Below are 21,726 nucleotides of genomic sequence, written 5' to 3' on the forward strand. Positions count from 1 at the left end.
CTGACAGGTAGACCACCCTCTCTCTAAGAGTATGCACTAAATCTCACTTGACAGGTAGGCCACCCTCTCTCTTAAGAGTATGCACTAAATCTTACCTGACAGGTAGACCACCCTCTCTCTAAGAGTATGCACTAAATCTTACCTGACAGGTAGGCCACCCTCTCTCTAAGAATAGGCACTATATCAGCAGCTTTCAACCCATCTGTTCTTTTTCCTCCTGAAATCACAAAAAAAATAATTAAGCAGATAGCAACAAATAGGACAGTCTAACATTGAAACAAACTATTTATCATTCATGTAATAAAATTGAGAATGGAAATGGAGAATGTGTCAAAGAGACAACAACCGGACCAAAGAGCTGAAGGCCACCAATGGGTCAACCTAAGGCCACCAAAACAGACAAATAAACTGTCATGATAATTATCAACATGATTTCACTATTCATGATCATAGCGGCATATCACCATCCACAAATAGTGGCTGAGTAGCCTACTTAATAAAATAAACCATGATATTACAGATTAAAACCTGCCACAGCATATTATGATAACTTTTTTTGGATTCGAGCGTCACTGATGAGTCTTTAGTAGACAAAACGCGCATCAGGCGTATATATACAAAATTTAATCCTGGTATCTATGATGAGTTTAAATTTATTTTCAAGGAAAAACAAATAATTGGGAGGATAAAATATCATTATATAGTTTACACAAGTAAAAACATGTTAGACCCATTGACTATTGTGTGAGTACTGTGGGCTGTAAACAGCATGGAGTTTCAACTGATTATGATATCATAGAATCAATTGATTCTAATAAATTAATACATCAATACATTTCTATAGTAATACTGAAGCAAAAAAAAATGACTACATTATTTTAATTTCATGATTTTGATGGTTTTTTTTACAGGAAACAAAATGTATATATTCAATTTATATTCCAATCATCCTTTTCAATTTGCTATTCCAATACACTGTTGAAAATTAAGTGTTTTGTATTCTAACGTTAAATGACTTTCCCATCATTTACAATATGAAAAACTATTGATTACAAGATGATAGTCCAATACGAATATGTCATTGGAAATAAAATACTTTGCAAAATAAAAATAATTAAGTAAATTAGTAATACATTGTCTAATTGATTGGTTATGAAAATTAATATTCAATTTAAAAGTTATAACAGCAAGGATTATACATGTATCTGTAGTATAGTCCAATAATCAATTAATAAAAATTATTATTGTATAGCAATAAAATATTTCCCACAGAACGTAACCAAAAGTTAGCGTGCAATAAATTCTAATATTGCACTAGTGCAATAAATCTTCAAAATTAATGACGTCATCAACGTTTAAATCTTAGTTATTTAAATTTTTACTTTCAAATATTATATTGCTATACAATAAAAGGGTTATTGCATGAATATTGGGGGAAATTGTCCCTCGTAGAACATATATATATTGCACTCGCAAGCTCGTGCAATATAAAATTCTACTCAGGACAATATTCCCCAATATTCATGCAATAACACTATTATTTCAGCTCTGAAACATTTTTCAAGGTTTATATGTGACCATAGCACCAAGTGAATATTTTACCCTTAGAAATAAACTGGTTAATCGAGAATTGCATATTGAAATTATATGGGAGTCAAAATTGGTCCAAAACCAGGCCTTAATCAATCTTAATTTCCCTACTCCTTTGTAATACATGTATTTCCTTCAATCTGCAATTTTATTATTTGGTGAAATAATAAAAGATTCTTACCCATTTCCTATTAAAAGATCCACTTATCATTTATTTTTAACGTTACCGTTCAAGATGAAATTGAATACATCTAATAAAAAAAACATTTACCTCAAACCTAACGACACCAACTTTTACTACAGAAGATTATTTATACATATATTTAATAAACTTTCATATCTCCAGCTAAAATTAAAACCACATTTTTTCATTAACAAGGATGTCACTATTTTCTTCAGACCATAGAATTCATGTTATGTAAGATGAGTGCCTTATCTCTTTTAGATGTGCATGAGGACATCGAGGAATGTGACCTCAGTTTAAAAATTTACTTTCATCAATCTAAACAATCAATTGAAATAGGTGCAGTGTAATTCAGTCATCTCAAAATCTTTGCTATACCTTTAAACCTTTAACCTTAACCCAATACATCACTTATTTTGTCAAACATGTATTTCTAAAACATTTACTCAAGGTTTGCAGATTTGTGTAAGATACATCATTACATGTATATGTATACAAATGAATAGACCTTTTAAAAAAAGAACTTTTTTTTTAGCCATTTCAGGTGACACAACTCAGTGGCAGATCCAGAGGGTTAGGAGGGAAAGAACTTGGAACCCCCCCCCCCTTTTTTTTGATGATCAATGCATGTCAATGGAGACATGTGGATTGAAGTTGGAAACTCCTTCCATTTTTGTGGCTGTAACCACCTCTGCAACTTAGAATGATGATCAGATGCTGTTCCAGAAATATTTAGGCTATGAAGGAGCTGTAGTACATACTGACTCATTCTGAAAGACATCTAATATCTCATTGTTTTATCCCTAATATTATCCCTCTATTAAGCCTCTGTGCTTTATCACAACAAGGTTATTTTAATTAACTCCAGCATTACTTCTTTATAATGTCTTCCTTACTTTTTATCTTGTCTGGCCTAAGTCTGTGAGGCCCAGCAGGGTTTCTTATCTATGACTTACGCACATGTACAAAGTTATCTACTGAAATCTTGTTCCATCAGTACAATAACATACATTTTATTTGCAATTTTTTTGTGTAGTGATGTATTTCTGGTAGTCAGGTTTTTAATCTGCTGAAACCTATAAATTGCTATTTGTAGTAACCGCCAATTCAAAATAGATTTTAGACCCTTAAACTAATATTCATATCTTTATTCTTTTTAAAAAGCTTTTATAATATAAACATTAGAGTAATCCCAAAAGTATGATCCTAAGATGTTAGACAGAGATACTCAAGAGGAAAATGAAGGGAACTCCAAAGACTCAATACAGTCCAATGTTTGACACCCTAAAGTACACAAAGTGATAACTGCTGCTGGTGTTGAGTGAATCCCAGTGAAACAGGGTGATATTTTGGTGATTTTAAAGGATAACATTCTGATTGCAAGATGATCCTGTCATACATGTATCTACATACAGTACTTACTACTACAAAGTGATTCACAATTATCATGATCAGTATTCAATGTGAGCAATCTCCAGTGAAAAACAGATTATCACCATTAAAAAATAGTTCATGCTTTTATGAGAAAGGTTTTATATCTGAAGAGTAAGACCAACCTCTTTGTCATAACATCTGACAGTAATTTACTATCTAACAGTAATTTACTAAAACATTTTATATGTTTAATATGCACAATCCATAATATCCCTATCAACTAGACTGCTGATTGGTCCACTTTCTCACAGGACACCAATCAAAATCCAGGATTCCTGAAGCAATTTTCATATGTAAGCAATACAGTCCCTCTCAAGTAGGAGTCTGACTGACTGTGCAAGGGCAGTCTGCACCATTAACAACTAGTCTGATGCCCCAGACTAGTAAATATTGAATCGGACTAGTAAATTTTTTTAATATTTTATAGTCCAATAGGGACAAATTTTGATATTTAGTTTTCAGACTAGTAGATGAAAAAGTTTTTGGCACAGACTGCAAGGGCTGTATATCCAGTCAGGGTCGTAAAAAAATTACATGGTCAAGTAGGAGTAATGTAACACCCAAAAGATCTTACCAAAACCTGAGTTCTTGGGAAACTCAACTGAAACATATTCACAAGTTACCTTAAGAACCCAAACTTCAAAAAAAAAAATTTTTGGGATGCAACAAATGCCAAAGACAACTTTTCAAATCTTTATCAGAATACATGTATATCATGAATTTTACTACTTATCAACTTTAATACCTCTCACAAAATATCTATTTTAATTTTGATTTCGCCATTTTTTTCTAATATGTATCTGTTTTCCTAGCATAATTATTTTAAACTTGTTAAATGAGTTTTATTCATATTGTTAAAAACCTCTCTACCAATATTTAAAATCTGAGTTTATTCTTTTCAATCCAAAAAGCACATATTTAAAGTACATACATATATAATAAAAATAATTTCACTAAAAATATCTTAATCGTTAAAGTCTTACAACAAATGTCCAAAGCTTCAAACAATTTACATAAAAATATATATAATTCCCTTCAGAGCCCCTAAAAAAGAGTATGTAACTTATGAATGAACAGATAAAACACAGATAGTAGAAATATTTGGGTCATAGTAAACCAAGCTGATTATATTCATTTTAGTGAGAAAATTGTCTGGTCAAAATATGAGGCAGGTTATTTTACTTTAGAGGTAACATCTCACATGATAATGCATTTATATAAACTAGAGGCTCCTAAGAGCCTGTGTCGCTCACCCTGGTCTATATGAATATTAAACAAAGGATGCAGATGGATTAATGACAAAATTGTGTTTTGGTGATGGTGATGTGTTTGTACATCTTACTTTACTGAACATTCTTGCTACTTACAATTATCTCTATCTAGAATGAACTTGTCCTAGTAGTTTCAGTTGAAAATGTTAGTAAAATTTTACAAATTTTATGAAAATTGTTAAAAAATGACTATAAAGGACAATAACTCCTTAGGGGGTCAATTGACCATTTATATATATATATAAAAAAAAAACAGACTGAAAAGAAGAAGAGGAAGATGCAACAATGAGAAAGATTGTTATCAAGGTTACAGGAAAGATATTCATTTAGGATGGTGGGCCCTAAAAATTAGTTTGAATATGAATAAATAGCGCATGCTCTCATAGTAAGGGAAAAATTAGTCACTTCCAAGTACAAAGTACCTTACATGTTCTATGTACCCTTTAACATTATAATTGTTGGCTAGCCTAATTATATTTTTTTTAAATTGTGATTTAATTGAAATTTTGAAAGTCATACCTTTAGTTAAATGACAATGAAGATATTAAATTATATCTGAAGTATAGCATGAGTTTTTTTCTCTGACACTGTTGAAGGCAGGGGACCTATATTGTACATGTACTTGTGTTGCCTAAATTCAAATCTACAAATGTATTGGGCTTATACTACCGGTATATAATAGTCTTCTCATTTTCAATCAAATCACATCTCCTTACTTTTATTTAATTCATATTTATATAATTTTGAATAATAGTTAATTTAATAAGTTATTAACCATTTTTCTATAATAATTCTGCATTTAACATGTAAAATAAGAAGATGTGGCATGATTGCCAATGAGACAACTCTCCACCAAAGACCAAATGAAATAGAAACTATTTTTCTAACACAGACAACAACAAAGGATAATATGTACAGACATCTGTAAATTTACTGGGACATTGCAATTGTCTACCATCTGTTTAGACATACATTGTTACCTAATCATGCTAATGATAAGTTTAACCAAATGTCATTTTGTCTTTTTTATTAAGAGCTCAACGTACAGGCCTGTAGCCAGGAATTTCCAAAGGGGGGGTATTTGGACTCACGAACTCAACTTTAACAGTCACAATTCGAACAGAACGTTAACTTTAACAGTGCTTATTTGTTTTCAAGGGGTGGGGGGTCCGAACTCCCGATCCCCCCCTTGGCTACAGGTATGGCTTGTATATATATTTAGAGAAATTGAAGGGAAGAAATCAGATCTGAACTGGAAGAAATTGTTACAAGGCAAAGCTATTTTACAAAACATGTTTTTTTAATTATTTCATTTCAGAATAAGACTTCTTTATCCAAATATAAACTTCATGTGTAGAAGCTCCTAATTTACTGTAGGAATTTTATTTTTTTCTAGTCCCGAACACGCATAAAATATTTGTCACTGGACAGAAAGCAAGCAACAATCAATAAACCTTTTGCAAGTCCATTTCTATATACAATGTATACATGTACTAGAGAAAATTGGACACAGATGTTGCTTGTGCTTGCATTAAAACATAATAAAAGGAAGCCACTAAAACAAGAACTAGGTCTGACTGTTGGAATAAGCATTGTGTATAAGTTTCATAACGTTTGATCACCTGGAACTGAAGCAGGAGAACGGAACTAATTTTGGGACATATGAACACTCAATTTACAGAGGGGGTACGGGCAAAACTGCCCCCTCCTCTGGGTATACAAATCCCAGAGAGATTTCAAGCAGGAAATAATATTTTTATCAAATAAGCTATTGTCATTTTTGTTTTCTTGAAGTTGACAAGAAAAATAGGAAATCGTGCAATAGCAATAAATACTATATCTGCATACATGTACATGTATGTTAAAGTGATTAAAAATGTAGTGAAGTTTTAGATATGAAATATTTTGTAAAAAACATAATTGAGGTATCTAGAAATGTTTAATAAAGCCTTCATGATTAACATGCCAGGAATATTATAAAAGCTAAACCTTTTAAAGGATTCTTTTTTCAATTTTCATTGATTTAGATGGTTATACATGTATGTGTATGAATAAAATAAATAGTTTCTTCACTCAGAAATTTTTGAATTTACAAGATTTATATATATGTACATTGTACTTAAACCTGACCAAAGATGTATTGAAATTCCTTTTGGCAAACCACATTTCTTTCCTTAAGCAATAACAAAAATATTTTACTGTCATATTTGTATATTTAACAAATTATCCAATTGACTTTGAACTTCCTTGAGTCGTAAAAAGGGATGAAGTTCTTCAGTCTGATTTCTGAATCATTACTTTTAAATATTAAACATATTGGTAAATATATTTGTACAATATAAATCTAGACATAAAGACAGATTGTTTTCCTTAAAATTAATATCTGCTTAAAATAAACATAAATTAGTTTTAGGTAAAACCATCTATTATTTATCTTGGTAATTTACTGTGGAATCATTTATTTTCGTGGATATCAATTTTTGTGGATTGCTGAAAACTTGCATATTCGTGGATATTTGATTTCGTGGTTTTATCAATGACACTGTCATGACTGTATACAAAACCTATTCAAAATATGCTATTCGTTGTGCATTTGAATTCGTGGCTCACCAGTACCCACGAATTCCACGAAAATTGGTATCCAACGAATATTAATGAATCCACAGTAATTCATTTTTTCTTTACACTCATCAAAACCCAAACTATAAGTACATTAGTCAAGCCTATCAATAAAAAGATATTATCTATTTTCAATAAAATACTTAGGAAGACTAATATTGGTTTTAGAACACACACTTAATACACCAGATCCAAATTAGTGTTTATATAAAAGTCATAAGAATACATAGAGAGGCAAAAAGATACAGAGGAGATCTTCAAACTCATAATTAAGTTAAATTCAAAATGACAATACCATACAAAAAACAAAAAAAAGACGAAAGACATACAACAGTACACTAAAATGCAAAGAAAACCAAAGACTGACTTAGAGTAATAAACCCAAATAAGAACCAATGGTGATCTCAAGTGCTCCAGATGTGAAGGCAGATTAAAAATGTCTTGCATGAACAAATGTAATAAAAGGCCTCAGTACGGCCTTTTAACAATGAGAAAAAGCCATGTCATATACCATGGACTTTCTATACTAATGGGACTGGTCACTTATAACGATGTCTATACACATTATTAGACTGGTCTCGGCCGGGCCGTAGCTGATGTCACGTCACTTTATAGAAAATCATTTCACATCACACGGTTTTCTTCATAACTATTTGTTCAAGTTTAACAAAAAATATTTTTTAAGAAAATTATACATTTTGTCATTACAAAATGCTGTTTTTCAAAAGATTTATTGGATCTTCTTTTTATTATTGATCTCTGAACTTTGAAGTATTTGTTCGTTGAATTTTCAGTAGCCGCCATCTTGTTTGATATGTAAACCATTTTACACAACTGGAACTTTCTTCAAAAAGATAGTTTAATAATTCATCATTCTTTCAAACCCTTATATTTTTTTGTCATTGTAAATGGCTATAATTCAGATTTTATATTAACAAATAATAATAATTATATAACAACAATGTACTGTGAAATACGTAAATAACTACATTTGTATTAGCATCGTATATATATCAGAGATACGAAACTAAGTTTATTGTTGGGCGGTAGCTTCAAACAGGCGGCTTAGTTATCAGTTAAAATCAGTAGAGACAAGTTCGTTTAGTATAAAAAGTCCCTGCATATACTAGACGACTATAAAAAGCCCTATATATATGGAAGATGGGAAACAATGCAAATGAAAAAAAAAGGCATTGCATGGAGAGTTGTCTTATTGGCACTCATATATATACCACATCTTCTTATATCTAAGACACACATTCATGAACTAGACTACTTTTAATTCTCCTTGAACAATGAATATGCTTGTAATACTTTTCACTGGTCATTGAACAATCAGCAAAACTATTCAATATTTAAACACTTGAAACTTAAAAACAACAAAATAACTCCCAAGTTGTCAATGTCCCTACGTATACGTATTGCCAGAACCTGGCCATGATGGTGAATATTACTAAATCATCATTCATTGTCCTTGGTGAAGTTTAAAACAGAAAGTAAGAAAATTACAGAAATGATAATAGGTACATTGTACATGTAAAGTATTTGTACTTCATTTGAAATATAAAGAAAACCACATATATTCGTTTGCTGGCCCTCAACATTCAAAGTTCCTGAAGAGCACTGTATGACCATGCAAAGCTGACCATACATTTCATGTCAAGACCTGCTAATATAGCTGACCCTAGTGTATGGGTTTTTATTATTGTTGATGGTCTACAGTTGCCCATAATTGCTAACATCAATCTCATCTGAACTCTGGTTGATAGTTATATCATTGGTGATCATACCACATCTCCTTATTATACATTTGTATATCAAAACCTTGTATGATTGACCTGGCTGTTCAAATAAAAGATTGAATGATTTTTGGTGTTAAACATCACATCCAGCAGTCAGCCCACATGGCTGACAGGCTACATACATATGTATATATATATAAAATCATAAATGGCACTTCAACTGTTGTTCAAAATAGTTGCAGTAACCTGGAAAGAACCGGTTAACCACTACCTAAGTCTTCGACAGGAAAACTTGCATGGCCACATTTAAAAGAATGTCTGTTTCCCCTCCCCTGGGTCTACCCTTTGTAAACCAGGAAGGCAGGTTCTTTTTTTTTTTAACTGAATGTGACTTGTCCAGTCCAGGCCACTTATCAGTTGTTTGTTCTCAATTTGAGTGTATTTATTTAGATTATCAATCCTTCTGCTTTCAAGCACTTTCCAAAAATGGAAACAAATTATTTTCAGGAACAAAATAATTTAGATTTTTTTGTGGAAAATAGATTTTTGACCCAAGGGCTTATTTTTGACCGGGGTGGGGGGAGGGGAAACAAACATATTTTTAATTTTGGCCCAATTCTAGTCAATTAAAACATTTCATTCAAATGACTTGTGAGTATATATATGGTATCAGGTTCGTTCACACCCAATACACTTTCGCACCCTACACGTTCACACCTTGCACGTTCACACCCAAGGTCAGTTCGCATTCTACACGTTTGCGCCAAATTTTATTTCAAATTCCAGTTGAATAATTGGAAAATCATGATCGTTGTTATAAATTGCTTTTGATGTAAGTAAAACATTAGAATTCTAAATGAAAATCACAAAAGATAATTGTTTTTAACAGCTTGGTCCCTTTAATTTGATCATAAACAATCAAATATAGCAATACACTATTATAACCAAAAATGATAAAATTTATTCGACACACACAGGAAAAAACGTAGTCAGAATCTCACTTTAATTTGAGACAAGTCAATGAAACAAAGTTATAGCTGAGCAATACACTAACCAAAACATGATTTAGAGTTATTCAACACAAAATAAAATGTTGACAGAATCCCACTTTAATTTTGAAAGGATTTTTTTTAAACAATACACTATCATGATTAAGATTTATTCAACACAAAAAAAAAAAATGTCTCATTTTATTTTGAGACAATGAAAACAAATATAAGAATATACACTTGCCAAAACTTTGTTAACAAAGCTATAGTTACATTTATATATATTAAACACGCAACCAATTAAAATTGGGCGCGAACATGTAGGGTGTGAAAGTGAAAAGGGGGGAACACGAGTGGGTGCAAACGTGAATGGGCGCAAACGGACCTGGATTCCGAGTATATATGGTCTTGAGGAAATGATGATAGTCCATCAAAAGGGGACAACAAATGGCTGACCCATGTTAAGAGAAAGCCATATCTCTTGCACGTAAAACACACCCTTGTAGATTCCGAAAAAGAGCAGGCAAATATTTACAGGAACCTTTCAGATGTCCAGTCATGGCTCACAAATACTGAAATAGGGATACCAGTGGTATATGTGGGACATCTTTTCATTTTATCTCTTGATTAATTATAGTTACATGTAATGTGTGATTTGGGAGCTTTTACAGAACAGACATATTGCCATAGTCAACACTATACACCATACAGTTTAATAATCAAACTCAAAAAATAACATACCATTTCAGAGTTTCATATATGCATGTTTCCCAACATTCATAAATTATTTTGTTCTGGACAAAAAGTTTATGTCAAAATCAAATTTACTGTTGATAAATTAATAATTAAACTTAACATGAAGGCAATGTTAAACATAACTTTCGATATTATTGTTTTCAAAGCTTTAAAGATGAGAAAAATTCATTTATCTTGCTGTTTGGCATTTATTTTGGAACATGCATTGGACCATGACGAGATAAACTTCATATAAAAACAGTAAAGTTTTCTTTGTTTTTATGTACCTGGGCGATAATAGCATTCCACTTCTCTCTCATTTGTCACATCTTTTCTGTGCTCTTGATTGTTCATGTCTTTTCGGCCATAAGACGCTCTAATTGCTCTTTACAATAATCAGCATCATTGTGTAGCATCTTCATCTTTTTCGGCCATCAAAATTATTATTTCGGTAGGCATCGGATATTTCCGTAGCTTCCGGTGGAATTTGTCATAGTAGGCGTGTTCGACTTTACCACCATGACTCATTCCTCATTTCTTAGTATGAAAAACCCCGAGAATAAATTTAATTTTAGTGTCGAACCGGCCTTTTCTTTCGTTAACTCTTTGGCCTTTTCTACTTTGTCAACAAATCCACATGTGAGAAACCCACGATGACAACATTCTCAAATCCATCTCAGCTACTTCCACTTGGTAATTTGTGCTAAGTGTCCGATATTAGATAGTGTATTTTATACTGGCTTTCAATTCAGGCTGCAATTGTGTAAGCTTGTCTTCGAACCATAAATGTACAACGGTTTCAAACCATATCCATGACCATTTAAATAATTTTTTTAAAAAGACCGGTATATAATTTTCAGGTATCGGGAACGTTCGCCCTAATAACATGTTCGCCCTGGGTACGTTCGCCCCGAGTTCGTTCGCCCAGAGAGTCCGTTCGCTCTACTAAAAAATATTTTTATTTTCAGGGCATTGAACTTGAATAAACTTATTCAGATATTTCTATAGTATATATTCTTGAAATATATGGAAACAGGGAAATATTTTAAAGTTTATGGATCGTTAATACACCTTATCGCTATTTATCCGCCATTGCTGGATTTCACACAGGTTCCCGTAAAATGTTGACGTCATAAAACAAAATATCTGACGCCACAATGGAAAAGAGATTGTTGTTGACTTCAAAAGTTCACGCGGCAGGGTCAGCCGGGATTAGCGATAAGGTGTATTGTTCAATGACAAAATAATTCAGATCACTAATTATTGTGGTACTTGTCTTTTGATGGATTATTAATAAAAATCAAATGTTTTGTTTTCATAAGATATTCAGCTTAAAACACAATGATGTAAATGTACGAACTGTAAATCATATGTATTTTACTGAAATACGTTGATTTACAAGTTCATTTATTATTATACTCGGAGACTAGTCTCATACTGCATACATTCATGATTGACTGAAATTACAATTATTTGTTTATATTATTAGTATTCTACTCTGTACATCAAAGGGAAAATGAAAAAATGATTACGGTAATGTAAATATTCTGTCATTTTTTACAATCTTCAACATATTTTGTTCAAATACTTAAATTAATGCGACTAGATAACAAATAGAAAAAAAAATAAAAATCTGGGCGAATGGACCCTGGGCGAACAGGTATCAGGGCGAACAGGTAGTATGGTGAACGTGAATCAGGGCGAATGGACACAGATTCTAATTTTCATGTAAAAGAGGTTGAAGTCTGTTCAAGTACTGTTCCTCCTCAATCCTCAATCTTAAGGCCTGTTGGCACGAATTGTCCCAATGTGCGGTTTTCCTCTCTGGTGCGTCTTGACGTATTTTCTTCTCTGTGCTTTAAATTTGGTATGCGCTGGTTAAGATTGGGATTGAGGAACAGCATTATTCAATCTGCCCGTTCTGTCAATGTAATGCGCCACTATTTGTAATTTGGCTTTTGTTTCTTCTGTGTTCTCGCCGTCCAGTCTCGTTAGCATAGTAGCTAAATTCAAGTTTCTGACCCCGACCTCTTTAGATATTTGGTGTAGCATATCTTCTCTTTCGTTTTCATAGCAGGGACACTCCAGAAGGAAATGTTGAGGCGTTTCAGGTGCTCCACAGTTGCATGACTCTATAGCATTTGTTTGGCCTACTCAGTTCTTGTAGTAGTTGAGTTCTGTGTAGCCAGTTCTTAGTTGGGCGAATATACTGAAGTGTCTTTTAGTTGGGAAATCAATCATAATTGAGTGTTTTGTAGTTGGTATTTTTTCATAAAGGTCCCTGCTTTTTTGAGGGAACACCTTCTTTGACTCAATTGGTTAGAGGCTGCATACTTTTATAGATACTTTTAACTTTAGATCTCATTGAATGATAGTTGTTTCGTAACGTGGTCAATTTGTAACTACATTTATTTGTAACCAAGACTTTTCGTACCTGAAACATTAATTTGTAACCAAGACGTTTCGTACCTGGTACATTAATTTGTAACCAAGATGTTTCGTACCTGGTACATTAATTTGTAACCAAGACGTTTGGTACCTGGTGTAATTATATATGGTTATGTTCTGGACCATATAAGTTTTTGGACCAAACGTGTAATGTGTATACTAAGGCCACACCAATTTAATTTCTTGTTCTACGGATTTTTGGACTCCAAAAATGGGGCGAGCGAGCGATTTGAAAATTTTTATAAAAAAATATTTATTTTGCAAATTTTTGAGGCGAAGCTTAAAAAGTAAAGGCGAGCGATTATAATTTTTTTTTGTAAACATAAGATAGTAGGTTTTTACTATATTAAAACTTGATTTATCACTTGTACCTTGACATTTCTTTAACACATTTACTTTAACAGTTTAATATTATTCAAAATAAGTGGACCCATCCCTCTTAGAAAAGTTGTTGAAATAATATGTATTTCTTCTTTTTTTGAGTAAAAAATTCTAAGTTGTCAGAGGTTTTGTATGGTAGCACTGTACAAATTCTTAGTATTTCTATTTTCTTTTCTACAACAGACTGAACAGTAAACATGGTAAAATGACCCTTGTCTGAGGGAGGGTTGGTCCCAACCTGATAATAACAAACATAGGTCAAAGTAAGGCCTTTTACACAGTGCTTTGATCAAGACCAACCAGCAAGCTTTAAGGGACCACAACTTAGTATTGTACACAATTCGAACAGGAAAACCAACGATCTAAATTATATTTCCAACGGGAAAATACAAATGAAACACATCAACAAACGATAACTGCTGAACGACAGGTATCTGAATCCACCAGGACAGATGCACAAACCTGCAGCGGGTATGACCGTCACCATACATTATAATTGCAGTTGAAGGCAAATCCTTCAGAAGTTCTTTGTACTTTATTTAAACAACGAACATTTTTTGTATAGGGAATATAAGTTAGGGGGAAAGAAACCAATGTTTTGTTCTGTACTGGTATTTCTATTTATATCGGAGCACTCCCGCTTGGAATAAATTGGTCTCATGCTGAAACAAATATTCTCGGAGATATTTACAGTGTTGTGGGGTGCTGATAGGTTTAAAATCATTATATAATCGCTAGACTGTGATTTTAAAAAACAAGTTTTGAGATCTTTATATAATATTTACAAAAAAAACGGTGCGGGAAATGGACATGATCTCATTTCCGGATGCGGGAAGCGGGAATATAATAAAAATAAAAATAAATTGTTTTGAAAAAAATAGGTGCGGGCGGGTCCGTCGAACAAGGAATCAAATTGGTGTGGCCTAACCTTCTTAGTAGCTGTGTGCATTGAAACCATGATCTTAATATTCTTTGGATCATTCTGATGTGTCTACGGTGTTTTTAGTTGCTCTTGACGAGACTGGGAACATTTAAATAATGATGGACAATTTAAATTCTTCTGTTCTCTTCGTATGTTTGCAAAATTGTATACGTACTTGTAAACTTAACAGTGTAAAATCATATGTGCAATCAATTATTTAAATAAATAAATAAAGATAGATATGATATATATATACATGAACATCAATAAGTCTTTTTATCTACATGTATCATAGTCATCACATGAGCATAACTTATGAAAAGATGTTATATAAAAATCTCCAACTCATCTATTTCACTTAATCTTTGCATTCAATATTACATTGTACATTGAAGTAATAAAGTTTTAAACAAGATATTGTAATTATTACGACCAATAGCTCTGACACTAGTTTTCGACTTTTTAATTTCTCATTTCAGAACTGGTAGATAAATGTATAGGATCTCGAATCCACATTGTGATGAAGAATGATAAAGAAATAGTTGGAACTTTACTTGGTTTTGATGATTATGTCAGTATCCTTTTGACCATTTTAAAAAAATGACTACCTACATGTAGGTCATGGTCTATGTCTTTTATCAGTGTTTGAAAAAATTCAAGCTGAATTTCATCTCATCATTACTGACCTAGCTAAGAAGCAAATCACACATGATCTGTGGACCACAAATATAAAAAAAAATGCTTGTGTTTAAAAGCAGATTTGGCGAAACCATGGATTCAAATATTTAAGAAAATGAAATTTCACTAAAAACTCAAGCCTCAATATATACCATGTATACAATTCAAATGAAAATCTACACTAAAAGCTTATCATTAGCTTAAGATTTACATTTTCATTAAATACATGTATAACCTCATTTAACATCAAAGAAGAAACTTTTAAAAAGGAAGATAATTATTTTTGTCTTAAATTTTTTTTTGTAAATAGCATTTATATTAGTGTACATGTGCAAATGTATGTATATCTCTTTAACAAAAAGTAAAATCACAAAAATACTGAACTGAAAATCCAATCGGAAAGTTCAAAATCACATGGCAAAATCAAATAACAAAACACATCAAAAACTAATGGACAACAGGGGCGTAGCTACCCGGAGGCACGACAGCACGTGCATCCACGTCGTTTTCCAAAAAAAAAAAAAAAAAAAAAAAAAAAAACAGAAGAGAGAGATGATCTGGTCAATCAGAATCGGACAGCGTGATGCTTATATTATCTAAGACTATTATGATTATGATTTGTTTAACGTTTTGAGACTGTTAGTGTTGGTGTCTTTTCCGTCTATCCTGGATATTAGTTTGACAACCTAAATACATGTTGATAAAGCTGTTCATGCAGAAAAAGATCGTAGCACATTGATTCGGCATGCAAAAAAGAAATGGCAAAATATTTGTTTTTTATTGAATGTTAAAGGAAACACCTATGTTGTCATTTTGTTTAATTGATGAAATATCATTAAATAACGACATTTGGTTTTAAAATAATTTTTTTTTGAGATTATGACAATAAGGGAAGGTAACTTGTATTTTTAACAAGATTTGAATTTGTAATACTCAGTCTGAGATTTGTAGTTTTGGGGCACATTTTACAGTGTTCAGTTCATAAGTTTGCAGTTTGGAATGAGATGTACCAATCGACATTAGAATTATCAGATCCCTTAGATATCGTTGAAAATATGCCGAGACGATGTGGTTGACAGACTACCGGAATCAATCACCCTGCAACCACGCCAAAATAGTATTGGAAAGTCTCAGTATTTTTTGCGTTCATAGACCATAATTATGACAAGGGAACTGGAGAGTGGAGTCGCGTCAAGATATCAGAAAATCGCTACTTTGCGCTGTATCTGCTTGCTTCATCATGTTGTAGGAAATATCACAAACGAACAAATCTCAATATTGTCTGAGACGTACGAAACTGACCTCTGGAATGTAATTTTGACGAATTCAATTTGGAGTTCGCTCGATTCCGAACAAGTCCGCTAGTTTATAACATCTCGCGAGTACTACCATGCCATGATGGCCCGGGCCGAGATCTATCAGTCACGGTGCTACGCATGTAATTGAAAACAAATGTACGATCAACGACATTTACATAGCATTACTGCATATATATCCGGATATCAGTGTGAATGTTGACAAAGTAATAGAGAAGTTTGTTTCTGGCCAGACCCGAAAAAGCAGATTTTTGACAATTTCTTGTAAATTCTGTATCACAAATACGTGTTGTTTATGTATTACTATATTCAGAAGATTTATTAATAGTTTTACATTCATAAATTTTTATCTACATATAGCTCCTCTTTTGACCGTCCAATGACCGAAAACAGAAAGAAAAAAAAAATTCTGCATAATAGGGTCCCAAAAATTTTTCGCCTCGCTCCGCTCGGCGGTATTTGCTTCCACGTCATTTCTTTCTAGCTACGCCCCTGGACAAGAACGATCATATTCCTGACTTGGTACAGGCATTTTCAAATGTAGAAAATGGTGGATTAAGCCTGGTTTTATAGCACTTACCCTCTCACTTTGATGACAGTCTCATAAAATTCCGTTATATCTACAATGATGCATGACAAATTACTTATGTAATTAATAAATCTATTGTCATAGTTTAATTATACATTTATATACAGTTGTACACATACAGATACATTTTGTTTCCATATCAAAATGAATTTATAATCTTTTCAGGGGAATAAGATTGTACAGTAACAGTGATAATCATGATCATGGTGAAATGTATTCTGTTGTTTACTTCGTCTGTTCTTTGTCCACCTGCAATTTTAATCTGCAACTTTTTGCATTTCATGATGAGATGTGTAAATCTTTGTGCCTTGTGTTTTTGAGGTTTATAAATATCAAATCATGGACTTTAATTTTGTCTATTTGTATCATTTAATTTATGCATTAACAAATAGACAGGATATAGGAAAAAAGAATTTAAAAAACACTGATTACATTCTCACATTACTAACCCATTCCCTGCAACCTCATGCTTCAAAGTAGCAAAGTATATACTTTTCAATACGTCCCTGATTCATCTATGTTTCCAAAATGATTTCAATCTAACATATTTATTTTCAAAAGTAGGTTAATTGTTTAACATGTGCTCTTTTTATGTACTTCCTCAACCATGTGATAAGAATAATCTTTAACAGTATGATAGATATGGTATTAGAAGATGTAACAGAATTGTAAGTACTTTTCATGCCCACGTCCTATAGCTAGTGGAGGGGGCATTAAGTTTTACCCTTGTCAGACTGTACTGTACGTATGTCCCTAAGTTGGTTTCCGTTCTCTAACTTTAGTTTGCTTCAACCGAATGTTCTAAAACCTATACAAAATACTTATTACACAATGATACATGTACCAAAAAAACACATTTTTGTGACGTCACATTTACTGTTATAAAGTTATGGAAATGAAAATAATGCTGAATTTATTGTTTCCATTCTAACATGTCTAAAGCTTTTTAAAGTAAACCCTGAAAACTTTTAACTTATAAAAAAAAATATGGTGCCAGTGAGACAACCCTCCACAAGAGACCAAATGACACAGAAATTAACAACTATAGGTCACTGTACGTCTTTCAACAAAAAGCAAAGCCCATACTGCATAGTCAGCTATAAAAGGTGCTTGCAATATATGATTCCTGGTTCTCAGACATGTACATGATGTAAGAGCAACAAAAAAAGTAAAATCAAACAGAATCAGTGCAATTAAATAATAAAGAAGTGAAAATAAATGACAAAATAAAACAATACAGAGACCCCCTCAATACCATATTAATTAACCTTGCCCTTTGAAAATGCATTCCAAATATATATGTATTTGCAACATTAATGACAAGTTTTTAAGAAAGTTAAGTTCAAAAGCAAAATGTCTACAGTTATCAAAATATTTTTCAGTGAAAGCACACCAGAAGGGCGACGGGTAACCAAGCTGGATCAAATTCTTCTGAATGGAAACAATATTACTATGGTAAGAATTATTATTTCTTTAATTTTTGTGCTATTTTCACATTTCCTGACCGGTGTGAGAAAAATATTTCTCCTCACTAGTGAAAAATCTGTTCTCAGCAAATGATTAGTCGAAATTTGATTATGACGTCTAAATGGTTTTTTTTCTTCTGAATTTTCATGTTGTGACGTCATGAAAAAAAAGGCGACAATGCCTGATGATGTCGCATATAAAGAACACAAGTTTCTGAAAATCTTTGAAAAATAAGGATAACTAGATTTGTAATTGCCAGCAATAACGGATGGCACCCTTCCCAAATTGCCAGGACAACGGCAGCCATTTTTGAAATTCCAAAGTCAAAGAGCACATCAGCACATGCCATTTACCATTTTTGTAAAGTTTTAGAAAGATTGGAGCATTTTGAAAATTTTGAAAATTTTCACATTTTACCCGTTTCCATGGCAACGGAAGCCATCTTGGCCATTCCAAAGTCAGAGGGACAACTTCACATGGTGGTCAACATTATACCATAATTCCATCAATTTTGGTCCATTCTATTCCAAGAACTGCTCCGGACAAAAACAGTGGAAGAAAAATAATAATAAAAAAAAGAAAAAAAAGAAACGTAGAATAACAATATGTCACCCCAACTCCGTTGAGGGTGCCATAAAAATCATAAGAGAAACAGATTCCGTCACTATAACTTGTGTATTACGATATTTCTCCACTCTTGACAGTTAAATTTTAGTTATTTAAAGAGCTGGGCAAGCCTCGTGCTTAAAATAATAAAATTGAACTGTCTCGAGTGGAGAAATATCGTAATACACTTGTTGCAGTGTAGGAATCTATATATATGTCTCTCTTATTCTTTAAGCATTAAGAGGGAAATTTACAAGAATTTTGAATTAAATGAACATTTCATGTGATTCTTCCATAATTTGTTGGGATGGCATTCTTTAAAATTGAAATTAGAGACTTTCAATATATTTTACTTAAATACTGTACTGAGCAAATATGAATGTGAATTTTCTGATATTTTGATTTCAAATCCTGCATTTGAATTTTCTAAACATTCAGTAATACCAGGGTTTCCAATTATTTTTTTCGCCACCTCTTTCACCAAAACAATATACTTTTCGTCACTTTATAATTTTGTTCCCCCTTCTCCCTTCAATAAGATTATTTTGCCCCATTGTGTCTATGATTATTTCCTCAAACTTATTTTAGAGTCTACATTGTAATGAATAAGCACTAAACATTTACTTTAAAACAGCAGATTTTTTTTTAACTTTAATAAAAGTTAAAAAAAATCATTCTCTTTTGAACAACTTTTCTACATGAGGGGGCCACTATATATTTAATAATATTGAAGATATAAGTCCTGGAATATAACAAAATTCATGGACATGTTTTATCATATAATACCAGTATAGTTCGTTGGGAAAGTTTCTTTAAAGACAAATACTGATGTGCCCTTTTGTACTAAGAAGTGCTTTTTACAACAAAACAAAAGCTTTTATCACATGAAATTGATCCCTCATTTCATGTATTGTCATTACATTGAAGGGTTACTCTCTTTCGAGGGGTTGTTCCCTACCTTTTGGATAGATTTCTTTATAACAACAGTTTTCTTTTCTTGATCATCGAATTTGCGACGTAACACTATGCTAGAAACAAGTGTGTCACTCAAATGACTTTAAAGTAGTCTCCCTGATCAAATATCTATATTAAAATCAAAGGATAATTAAAATTTTAAATCAGAGATTTTTCTTGCTTTTGAACATTTTTCGTTAGACACAACAACAGCTGTCTGAGTAATACATAATGTATTGCGTTGTCAGCATCTGATATTGACCTTTGAATGATGTTTGACATAAGATGTTGACAATGCGTGCAAAAATGATCTGTAGACTTGGAATGTTAAGTTGTAAGTTTTCAGTATAAATGTGATAGGCCAAAGATTGATATCAGAAGTAAAGCAAAATATGAGACTCAACCACATCTCAGTATCCACACCGAAGAAGACCATATGGTCGCTCACACAAGCACATGATGCATGTACTGTTCTTTCAAAGCAACCTTCTAGATTTGAGTTAACTGTAAAACATTTTAAAAGCATTATTCAAAGCATTTCTTTGGAAGAGTTAAACAGTTTTTTATTGAGTTTTTTGTCCATTCTGGAACATAACATTCTTCAAGACGCTAATAAATAATTGAAGCAACAATTTTTCTGTGAAAATGGTACAGTTTACCATTCTGACATGGACTGCCATTCCCTATTATGCCCATGCACTACATTCATTATTTAGAGAAGGAAGGCAACACCTTTTTCTTTGAAAAGGAAAATGTTTTGACTATAACATTATTGAACAGTCTGTTACCCTCATTTAATCCTAAATAATTGATTATAAATTAATCACTTCCATTTCATCAAGACTTTTTAACCCTTTTTTTCCACAGAATATTATTACATGCATAAACTTTATCGAAAAGTAGTTCATGCCCATATGGTCCAACAGCTGACAAACATATACATACCAGTATATAGCAATCAATGAAAATAAACAATGCACATACATCTTACAATTATAATGCTGTTGATTTTTATGCCCCACCTACGATAGTAGAGGGGCATTATGTTTTCTGATCTGTTCGTCCTTTCGTTCGTCTGTCCCGCTTCAGGTTAAAGGTTTTGGTCAAGGCAGTTTTTGTTGAAGTTGAAGTCCATTCACTTCAAACTTGGTACACATGTTCCCTGTGATATGGTCTTTCTAATGTTAATGCCAAATTAGAGATTAAACCCCAATTTCATGGTCCACTGAACATAGAAAATGATAGTGCGAGTGGGGCATTCGTGTACTGAGGACACATTCTTGTTTTGTCTCTCTCTCTCTCTCTCTGTAAATAATAATAGTAAAACAGATTGAACTTTTTATTGAAATTGTAAGATACTTGTTAAGACATAATTTGTGTAAACATTTATTTTCTTCTTCAGTTGATACCTGGTGGTGAAGGTCCAGAAATGTAGAAGTCATGTGATCTCATGACATCACTGTGAAGAACTGTCTACATCTGTTTCCATAGCAGCATCATTTTATATTGACCATCTTCATCTTTTTTTTTTCATTATGTATATAATATCATTCATTGTCAGAATAGGATTCAAAACATAAAAAAAAAAATTGAAAAAAAATGAGTCTTTCATTATTCTTTTTTTTTCCTCATAAGAAAAAAATAAATCCATGTTTGATTGTGTACACAAATAAATTGACCTGCTGACAATGCAAGATATTAGAAAACTGTGGATTCATTATTATTTGCAGGATACCAATTTTCATTGCTTATTTTTTAAGTTAAGGAAACCCATGGGTGAAAAAAAGTAAAATCACAAAAA

At 32.3% G+C, this 21,726-nt stretch overlaps 2 protein-coding genes across 2 annotated transcripts in view; one reads left to right on the forward strand and one right to left on the reverse strand.

Moving 5' to 3' along the window:
• LOC134694142 (triple functional domain protein-like) overlaps positions 1-11,030 on the reverse strand; it is a 72,075-nt gene extending 61,045 nt beyond the window's left edge. Inside the window, exons 1-2 of the mRNA XM_063555138.1 lie at positions 10,852-11,030; positions 143-217 (exon numbers count right to left, since the gene is read on the reverse strand). Coding sequence (XP_063411208.1) covers positions 143-217; positions 10,852-10,918 — 142 coding nt within the window. The 5' untranslated portion in view covers positions 10,919-11,030. The remainder of the gene's footprint in view (positions 1-142; positions 218-10,851) is intronic.
• Positions 11,031-11,127: 97 nt separating this feature from the next.
• LOC134694020 (U6 snRNA-associated Sm-like protein LSm5) lies at positions 11,128-21,505 on the forward strand. The gene is made up of 5 exons (XM_063555020.1): positions 11,128-11,257; positions 14,795-14,890; positions 17,539-17,566; positions 18,281-18,353; positions 21,328-21,505. Exons 1-5 carry the CDS (start codon positions 11,218-11,220, stop codon positions 21,358-21,360), a joined length of 270 nt encoding a protein of 89 aa, XP_063411090.1. The 5' UTR covers positions 11,128-11,217; the 3' UTR covers positions 21,361-21,505.
• Positions 21,506-21,726: the final 221 nt, after the last annotated feature.

The sequence above is a fragment of the Mytilus trossulus genome, chromosome 13 (assembly GCF_036588685.1).
Source record: "Mytilus trossulus isolate FHL-02 chromosome 13, PNRI_Mtr1.1.1.hap1, whole genome shotgun sequence".
Lineage (NCBI taxonomy): Eukaryota > Metazoa > Mollusca > Bivalvia > Mytilida > Mytilidae > Mytilus > Mytilus trossulus.